We start from the raw sequence: 9,776 nt of genomic DNA, 5'->3' as shown, positions 1-9,776 counted from the left end.
AGAAGAAGAAGAAGAAGAAGAAGAAGAAGAAGAAGAAGAAGAAGAAGAAGAAGAAGAAGAAGAAGAAGAAGAAGAAGAAGAAGAAGAAGAAGAAGATTCAGACTAGGATGATACCAGGGAAGGAAAGGGTTTGATGAATTTCAGGAAAGGTCAGCAGGATGAAAGAGAGTGAACATTGTAAGGCTCGATTTAAGGAGCAAGGGTTGTGTGATGCAGAGATCATGCTCAGGCTATAATTTTGTGTTTAAGTGCAAGGGGAATGCCTGGAAGATTTTAAATAGAAAGTCATATGATCATATTTGAGTCTGTCAGATAACTTCTTTGGCCACTATATGGGGAATGATTTGGAAGAAGGCAAGTGAGAAAAAAATGGATAGAATATTAGAAACCTATACCAAACGGCCAGAGGTGACAATGGAGTAGGCTACTGTAGTAAACTTGCAGAAGAGTAGGCACACGTAAGATTTGGACTAGTTGCAATATTCATGAGACATGGTAATGGGCTATATTTAGGAGCATTGGGTACAGATCAGAAGGATGTGTTTATGCAGCTTTTATATAAAATCATTTCAAAGGGACCTACTCTACCAGAGAGCTTTGTGAAATGGTTGCATCTGGACAGGTCCAGGTCTGAAGGAAATAGCCCACAAAAAAAAAAAAAGAAGAAGAAAAAGAAGCCATGCCATATGATCCCCAAATCCACAGTAGAGGTAGAGAAAAGGAGCTTGTATTTTTAGTAACTAATTAATCAATAAATGAAGGTTCAGAATTGTCATAGTTTCCAGGTAAAGATGTGTGTGTTAAGATCATCACACGCAAGAGGAAATGGGGTAGTAACAATCACTCACTGAGTATGTCATGTTGCAAGAGCCATTTTAAATGTGCCCCACATTTGAATTAATGATGTCTCAACACTTTGAGCTATGTAGCCTTCTGTTCAATGGCTAGAAAATTAGATGTGGTTCATTTTTCTCCCAAATGTAAGATAGTAAATGTGAGTGTGAAATGCCCCCATCACAGTACCAGACTACAAAGAAGAGGTGAAACTTTAATAGCTAAAGCTTACAGACAGATAGAAAGAAAGAAAGCAAGGAAGGAAGGAAGGAAGGAAGGAAGGAAGGAAGGAAGGAAGGAAGGAAGGAAGGATAATTATAAAAGAATCTGCATATACCATCATCATGGTGGTCCAATATTCTCCAAGAATTCAAATGAAGGAAATGTTCTTTATATGTTACATCTTCTTTTTCTTAAGCATCCAGTTTATCTTGGAATCATAAGAGTATTTAGCAAGCACTGAAAAGCTGTCTTGACCTCTTGGTCAACATCATTGTTTGTGAATCTCTGGATGTTAAGGAGTTTGTAATATAGCTCTGACTGTTGTGGATTGCTTCTTCGTGAGTTTCTCTGAGAAGTTCTTAACATGTAATTGTTCCTTATTTTTCCATTTTCTTTTGTCTGGCCTTTTAAGTTGTACCCCTGTTCTTCAACCATTTGAGATTGATACTTTAGCAACCTTTTCTAACAAAATTATATGTTGGTACACAATTCTTTGTGGAAGAAATTGCCTCAGTGTGAATTGTTTAAAACTCGGGATAAAGGCAAGGAGGTATTTCCTTTCTGTTTTAGTGAAGTCCTCAATTATATGATAATGACTGCATAGGCACTGAAATGTCTACAGAGGTCAAAGGTAAAAGGAAAGTTTTCAGGCCTTCCCAGTTATCCTTCAGTCTGTCTCTTCTGTCTCTTGTGTGGCTGCTGTCTCATCTCTGTCACTCAGGAGCACTGTGTAGCTCTCAGCTCTATAGCATCCTTACCAGAGAGGACCCACGGACGTTTAGAATAGTGAGTAAAGTTTCTGAAAGGAAGTGAAATTAGGTGTTGTAAAAAGCTGTTTGTTGGTTCCCGGCTGCTCAGCCCTAAAATAATCACACAGAAATCATATTGTTTTAAACCACTGCTTGGCCCATTAGCTCTAGCTTCTTATTTGCTAACTCTTACATCTTAATTTAACCCATCTCCATTAATCTGTGCATCACCACAAGGTCGTGGCCTACCAGCAAAGTTTCAGCACGTCTGTCTCCTGCAGCAGCTCCGTGGCTTTTCTCTTATTCTGCCCTTCTTTCTCCCAGCATTCAGTTTAGTTTTCCCCACCTACATAAATTCTGCACTATCATGGGCACAAGACAGTTTTCTTTATTCATTAATGGTAATCACAACCTACAGAGGGGAATCCCACACCAATTAAGGGCATATTGAGTCCCTACTGAGAAGTGGCAATGCCTAGCATCCAGCTTTCTTATATGTAGATAGATACATGTATGTCTCCTCTTTTTGATACTCCCTGGGTTGAGAAACAAAGCTGGCTGTATCTCTTTGCCTTCCACATCCATTTGTAGCACTCTTCTTCAAAGCCGTCTGTTTGACAGCCGGATACTATGATGCTCTGTGTGAAATCGCTCTGTGGTGTGAAGAAAACCATGACTAATTCAAAGAAAGATTATTTTGGTGCAGTCTTTGAAAGTTGTCAAGCAATTGAAAACTACAAACAGAAAGCAAAACAAATCATTCAGGAAAAAAATATCCGTCAATATTAAAACCTTGGGTGTTCTAAAAGACTGATTTCACACCTTGTGTCTGGGAAACCATCTCTATGTCAAGAGCGATAGATGAGGATTCATGGGCCACCTGAAGCTGAGAACAATTACAGTGATTCTGAGTTAGCCCAGATCTTCCCCCCAAATAAGCTAATATTCACTGGGGTTTGGCAGGACCTGGGCAGGATCAATAGATGAGGAACACCTTGACCCATCATTAGTCAACTTCCTCAGTATGCATTGTGCATGTGTAGTTTGGAAGGTGTTTGTTTTTAGCTGGTATCCTTTTATGTATGAAAGTTTAATTTAAAAGTCATGTAAATTCCCAGACTTTTTTTTTTTTTTTGATTTTTCAAGACAGGGTTTCTCCGTAGCTTTTTGGTTCCTGTCCTGGAACTAGCTCTGTAGACCAGGTTGGCCTCGAACTCACAGGCCTGCCTCTGCCTCCCAAGTGCTGGGATTAAAGGCGTGCGCCACCATCGCCCGGCATTTCCAGACTTTTTATCTCTTTGGGTACCGTTTGTTTAAATGATGAGGACTAATAATAATAATAATAATTCTACAGGTTACAATCAAACCTACATGCTTCTACTGAGATTTAGTTGTGGTACTGCTGCACATGCTGAAACCCCAATAGAAATGTAGCAGACATGGTACAAAGTACAGCAGGCACAATAAGATTCTTTGACTGGACCAATTAAACTTGGAAAGTTCATCATTCTTTGTATCCAGTGGAGTGGGATGAGTATTGTTTATATAAGGTGCTTGTTATTTAATTTTTTCAAATTTGATCAGTGGCAAGAACAGGTAGCCAAGAGTATGTTAAGTGGAGTGCAATGTTTCGCCCACCCTACCACCTCCAATTGACCAACACAATAAAAGGTTGTCTGATGGCTAGCCAACTTCAAGAATTTTAATGGTCTTTATAGATATCATTTTTAATTCCACCAAACAATAACTAATGATGGATTTAAATACGTGTATTTATAGTACATTTCAAAACCCTAAAATAAAACTATAATCAAGACAAATCTTCAAAGCCAGGGCATGGCAGGGCATGCCTGTAATCCAAGCACTTGGGAAGCTGAGACAGGAGGATCACTGTGAGTTCACAGTAAACTCAGGGTTGGGCTGTGCAGTGAGACTCTAGTAAGGAGGAAGAGCAAAAGGACCAGCCTTCTTTTCATATTCTAACGACAGTTTGCTTGGTCTTAGGAGCACGGCATTCCTACCGACATGGGCTACGCAGTGTCCCCCCACCACTCCGGAGTCTACCCTGTACACGTTCAGCTTTATGAGGCCTGGAAGAAGGTTTGGAATATTAAAATCACCAGCACTGAAGAATATCCTCATCTCAAACCAGCTAGGTATCGGAGGGGCTTCATCCACAAAAACATCATGGTGAGCTTCCTGCATGTGTCGGGTCTGGCTAGTTTTTCCAGATGACAGCACAAGGCACAGCAGACAGAGAAAACAGGAGAGCCGAGGGTCAAGCGTGTGGCTCAGGAAAGGGTGTGCTGTGTGAAGAGTATTGTTATCCCTAAGGAAGGCATTCAAATGACAGCTGTGTCTTCCTCTTCAGTATAACTCTGAAAAATAAAATCAAAAGCTTCTTTCCTGCCACTCCAGCTGGCAAGCAATCACTGGTGTAAAAATACTCAGAAAACATTATATCAAAGTTATAAATCATCCAAGACTATCATTTCTTAAGAAAGTCATGTAGTAGATAAAAGTCATGGAACCTCTCTGTAATCACCATCCTGAGCTTTTATAAACTGCTCAAATTGCACCTCTTTACCATGCCAAGTCCGCCACAACACTTCAGTGTGAGGTCGCGACTTGTTGCCAGGTGCCAGAGAACGCAGAGGAGGTGACACTAACTAAGTCATCATTTCAGAGTGTCTCCATCTTGTTATGTCTCCTGCACTAGTAGCAAAACCATCTATGGTACCAGAATATGTGGCTCTCTGAGACAGCCTGAGCCCTTTCAGAGTCACTGAACCCTATTTCTTCCCAAGTCAGAGATCTTAAGGCAAGTATTAGTGAAGGTGGGTAGGAATGACCCCTGATTTATACATCTACACTGTGAAGAAATAGACAGGAAGCTAATGAGCCCCAAGTGCTGGGTCAAACTGATACAAGTGAACAGATCTCTGCCGTCTACAGCAGGTACAGCTGACCTCTTCCCACTCAATCTTCTAATGTCTACAGAAAGTCAAGCAGATGATGGCATTAAACTTGGATCAACCCCCATCTCAATGTGTCCCTCAATGACAACAACAAAAAATGCTGTAAACGCAAGACGAGTATATCAGGGCCATGTTCTTCTCCCAGCTTGCCCTTCTTTGTGCTCAGAGTGAATTTATCATGCCTCATTCAGCCAGCTTTCTGATGAGAAAGAGTTTTAAAAGCCTGTCCAAGGTCATAACGTAAAAGCATTTGGTGCTCTTTTGCCATTGTGAGGTCGTAGGCATCCCTACAGTGGCGAACTTCAGTGTCCGGAGACTGCATTCAACAAGGTTCTGCCCTGTTTCTGCCCAAAGGGCTTCATTTCCCATACCTCCTAAACTGCATTTTGCCTGTGATGCAAATGCATGGACGTTGCAGAGACCCAAAGCTCAGGCAGGTGTCCTGCCTTGACACAATTGCGCCTGTCATTCTGCTTCTGCGTGACCTCAATTCATGGACTCCTGCATGAGAGTTTGCAGATGAAAAGTGCCGGCAGGCAATAGGTTGTGTGGGAAGAAAGATGGGCTATCACCAGGAGCCGTCCCAATGGACACACAAGACGAGAACCGGAGAGCCGGACTCCCTCCTGATGGAGACGGGAAGGAAAGAGCTAGTGAATGAGGTGTGATGCCTAGATCTTAAACCACACCCATATTTTCTAACTGAAGTGAAATCATCCACGAATTAAAACCAAAAGACTTAAAGGTGTTTTTCCTTCCATGCCATCATTGATCCTGCGAGCACTAATTCAGTTAGATACTTCAGACTACCCACTAGGACTTCCAAACCTTCTCTAGTTCCTGCAGTAATCCCTTTAGAGTTATCTTTTCACCTGCTCTGTGGCAGCCACCATCTTGACCCACTGCTTGGTTTTCATGCTGACTGTGGTACAAGCTCCCAGTTGGTCAATTTTTACCTTCTGCCCACCGTTCAGTGAGATCTAGCCAGTAGGCAGTGCCAGCCTTTGACTCCTCCCGACCTGCCTAACCTTGTGAATCTCAGCTGTTCCCACACTCTTTAATGCATCCTTTTCCAACGGAAAATGCTCGGCGCCACACCCGCGTTTCTGTCTTCCACTGCCCAGGATGGAACACTCTGCTCACTGTGAATAACTTCCCAGCCACACTCCACCCATTCCTAGCCCCTCTAACTTCCATTTTAACGTAGTAACTGTGAAGCACTGTGGTTCTCAAATAGACTTACAGTTTCCTTACTCTCCTCTGAATTCATGTGTTCCATGGGGACACAAAGCATCTTGATTGGGGACTTTTTATTCTCATACATAAGGAATGAATAGAAAAGTAAGTCCTGAGCTCTGAACCCTGGTTGTTAAATGGGACTCTCTGGATAGAGCAACCAGACTCACATTCCATCTACACACTGCACGCAAAGGGAGGCCCAGGGGTAAGGCCTCTCCCTGGTCTAATTGCACCCCATACACACAATGGCTTACTGAGCTATTGACGGAGTTGCCTGTGTGAAGCCTTTAGAGGCATTATATCGGTGTGCCTTAAGACGAGTTTGTAACACGAATAGTAAGAACCCAGAGACAGATAGAGGGATCAAGCTGGAGATCAGAAAAGCAAAGCAGCCAACCACTAGAGAGACCTTTTATCTCTACCAAATCTTCAGACTGAATCAGCAAGATCCTGTCTCCACAAATTCTCAGACACCACACTCCAGTGAGTTTGTCTCTTTCCCTGTATATTCCTCTTTCCACCCGGCCATATTCTTCCTGCCTCCAACTCCCTAGTGCTAGGATTAAAGGTGTGTGACTCCCAGACGCTGGGAGTAAACGTTTGAGTCACCACCACCTGAATCTGTTCCTGGATTGGTCTCTTGAAGCCCAGGGTGACCTTGAATTCACAGAGTCTCCCAAGACCTGGAATTAAAGGTGTGTGCCACCACTCCCTGGTCCTAGTGGCTCCATTTTGTATTATGATCTTTAGGCAAGCTTTATTTATTAAAATACAAATAAAATGTCATGGCATGCATTGGCTGAGGTTTTATCATTTCTCAGGAACTGCCAGCAATTCCAAAGATTACAGTTTCCAAGTTTGAACTGCACAGTGTTACCTACCACCCTTCTCTGGGGGAAAGTTCCTGTTAAAATACCTCGGGAAAGTTTCTCATTCCTTCTGTACCATAAGAGCTGTTTCAGGAAATGTGTCCATCACCCTATTGCTGCATCTCGCATCAAGACCACGGAACAGGACCCTGATCTCGCTCCTCCTGTGTGTCTGCCTCGCCTCCCACAGTGGCCCACTGAGGCCCTAAGACTCACAGAATTTAAGAAAAAGACCATGTTCAAGTTTCTTCTCAGCTGTCTCCACTTACCCCAAATTCCTCTTTCTATGAAGCACCTTGTTAATAACTGACTTCATTTCCAAATGTGTGGCGGAAGGACTTACTCACATTTTACCAATGAGGGTTATACACAATTCCAGTATTTTAAAACCTTACTTAATTATATTTCTTTTTTTAAATATTTATTTATTTGTTTATTATGTGTACAGTATTCTTCCTGCAGGCCTCATTACAGATGGTTGTGAGCCACCATGTGGTTGCTGGGAATTGAACACAGGACCTTTGGAAGAGCAGGCAATGCTCTTAACCGCTGAGCCATCTCTCCAGCCCTTAATTATATTTCTTAAGATAATAAAATATATTAGGCTCAGTAATAAAAGCACTAATTTTGAGAACTAAAATTAAAAATGGCTAAAATAATTCAAAGTCTATTTCAGTTTTAATGATTTCTTTTAACTTCCCTTGTGGTTATGAAGGTCTACGACCTTTTCATCCTCCAACACTGGAGGGTTCTTCCAGGTCCTAGTTAGAGTTCAATAAATACCACCTTCATATCCTGTTCAGTGAGGAGAAACAAGGTAAGATTCAATAAAGGTAACTAGAGCTTTCTCCTCACGTGGCCATCTTTCCTTCAGGTCCTTCCAAGGCAAACCTGTGGGCTCTTCACGCACACGATTTTCTACAAGGAATATCCAGGAGGTCCCCAGGAACTGGACAAGAGCATTCATGGAGGAGAGCTCTTTTTCACTGTGGTTCTCAATCCAGTAAGTACGTGGAGTCATTCTTCAAACAAACGATGTTTAAAATGACAAGGTGTATAAAAAAAATATGTTGAGGAAGAAATAGGAAATTGGGTAGTTGCTCACCAAATAATATGAAGCTTGCTGCTGCTATAGAAATGAAAATCCCCCTCGCTCCTCCTCATCCTTTCCCTCCTCTCCTCCTTTCCCTCTCTCCCTTCTTTCCCTCATCTCCCTCTTGCTCCTTTCTCCCCTCTCTTCTCTCTCTCTCTCTCTCTCTCTCTCTTTCTCTCTCTCTCTCTCTCTCTCTCTCTCTCTGTGCTCTGTCCCATCCCCTCGTCTCTTGCTGTTCTCACTCCCTCTTTCCCTGTTTCCCCCTTCCCCTCTGTCTCTCTGTCTCTCTGTCTCTCTCTCTGTCTCTCTGTCTCTCTCTCTCTCTCTGTCTCTCTCTCTCTCTCTCCCCCCCCCCATTCTCCTCACTGTCCCATGCTGTCTTCTCATCTCTCCTCTCTGACAGAAGAAAGCACAGATTTTGTAAGTACAAAGGAGTTAGTTAACCGACTGCCTCTCTTCTTCTCCGTCCATGCTCAGTTCTGCCCTGCTGGGTCATGGAGCATCCCTGACTAATGGGGGGCTGCCCTTTCTCCTTCATGTCTTTATACTAGTGCATCAGCGATGCAGCGAGCCACTGGTGAATTAATTTTCCTGGAGGTGAGTGTCATAAAATCGTGTGCTGAAAGGAAAACTACTAAAGCGAGCTGCAGAAGGGAAACGCTCTTAGTGATTTTCTTCCATGAAAGAGAACAGAAAAAAAAAAAACCATAGATCAAACCTATTTTCAAATATATGGATTTGCCCCTGACTGTAGAAAATTCAGAATGGAAAATTGCAATTATCTCCAAAAACAACGATTTTTTTTTCCTATCAGGATAAAAATTGGATAAGACAGAAATAAACAATAATATTTGAAAGAGCCTTAGCTGGACTTTAATCTTACAGGCTCTATAAATAAAACAGCAAGTATTCTTCCTCATCTACTCTATTCAAAAGCGAGTCTATATTTCAGCAGCTAGAAAATGAGACAGATGGAAAGGGAACTCAGTCTTTGGTAACCTCTGCGTGAGTTCACACCCAGGAGCCATTGTGACTTCCATTCTTTAGGAAGGTTATCATGCTTCTAAACCCTCCCTAAGTAGACATTTCTGATTTGTGCTCCAAAAATACCCCCTTCTTCTAGATTACCTTTATTTTTAATTACTCTGTATGGATTCCCTCTCTTTTTTGCTCAATCTAACCAGTATGGTGTTGGTAAAAGAAGTTCACCAGTTTGTAGTTTGAACCAAAGACTCGGTTAAATACCTGTGAAATGACTTCATCGATGTATTCTTGAACCTGTATTCTACAAGCTTCTGGTGGAGCAGTTCACTGGGAACCAGTCTGTGTGATTATCTACCCATTGGTGATGTAATATTTGAAAAACCCCTGGTATTATTGTGTCTGAACTTTGTGCACCAAATAATCTCCACTCAACCCAGAAGAAATTTTAAAATCAGTCACTCATATATAGTAAACTTATATCAATTTTTACCTATTATCTGATAAGTAATATTTTCATTAATAAAAATCTATACATTTCAACCTAAAAATTCTAACAGCAAAGATTATGTTGATGTTTAGACAAACATACAAACTTTTCTTTCTAGATTAGAAAACTTCCCTAAGATAATTATTTTCTGTAAAGAAGAATTAATTCAGGGCTGGAGAGATGGCTCAGCAGTTAAGAGCATTGCCTGCTCTTCCAAAGGTCCTGAGTTCAATTCCCAGCAACCACAAGGTGGCTCACAACCATCTGTAATGAGGTCTGATGTCCTCTTCTGGCCTTCAGGCATACACGCAGGAAGAATAT

General features: G+C 41.8%; 1 protein-coding gene across 3 annotated transcripts in view; it reads left to right on the top strand.

Moving 5' to 3' along the window:
• The window catches only part of Ndst3 (N-deacetylase and N-sulfotransferase 3), a 124,693-nt gene that overhangs the window by 58,370 nt on the left and 56,547 nt on the right, over nucleotides 1–9,776 (top strand). For all 3 annotated transcript variants that reach the window (XM_013350066.2, XM_026784114.1, XM_026784115.1), the window contains exons 5-6: nucleotides 3,810–3,995; nucleotides 7,766–7,894. In XM_013350066.2, the coding sequence (XP_013205520.1) occupies nucleotides 3,810–3,995; nucleotides 7,766–7,894 (315 nt within the window). The remainder of the gene's footprint in view (nucleotides 1–3,809; nucleotides 3,996–7,765; nucleotides 7,895–9,776) is intronic.

This window comes from Microtus ochrogaster, chromosome 21 (assembly GCF_000317375.1).
Source record: "Microtus ochrogaster isolate Prairie Vole_2 chromosome 21, MicOch1.0, whole genome shotgun sequence".
Classification (NCBI taxonomy): Eukaryota; Metazoa; Chordata; class Mammalia; order Rodentia; family Cricetidae; genus Microtus; species Microtus ochrogaster.
Note: the sequence above shows the minus strand (reverse complement) of the source record. Positions and strands in the feature narration are given on the sequence as shown.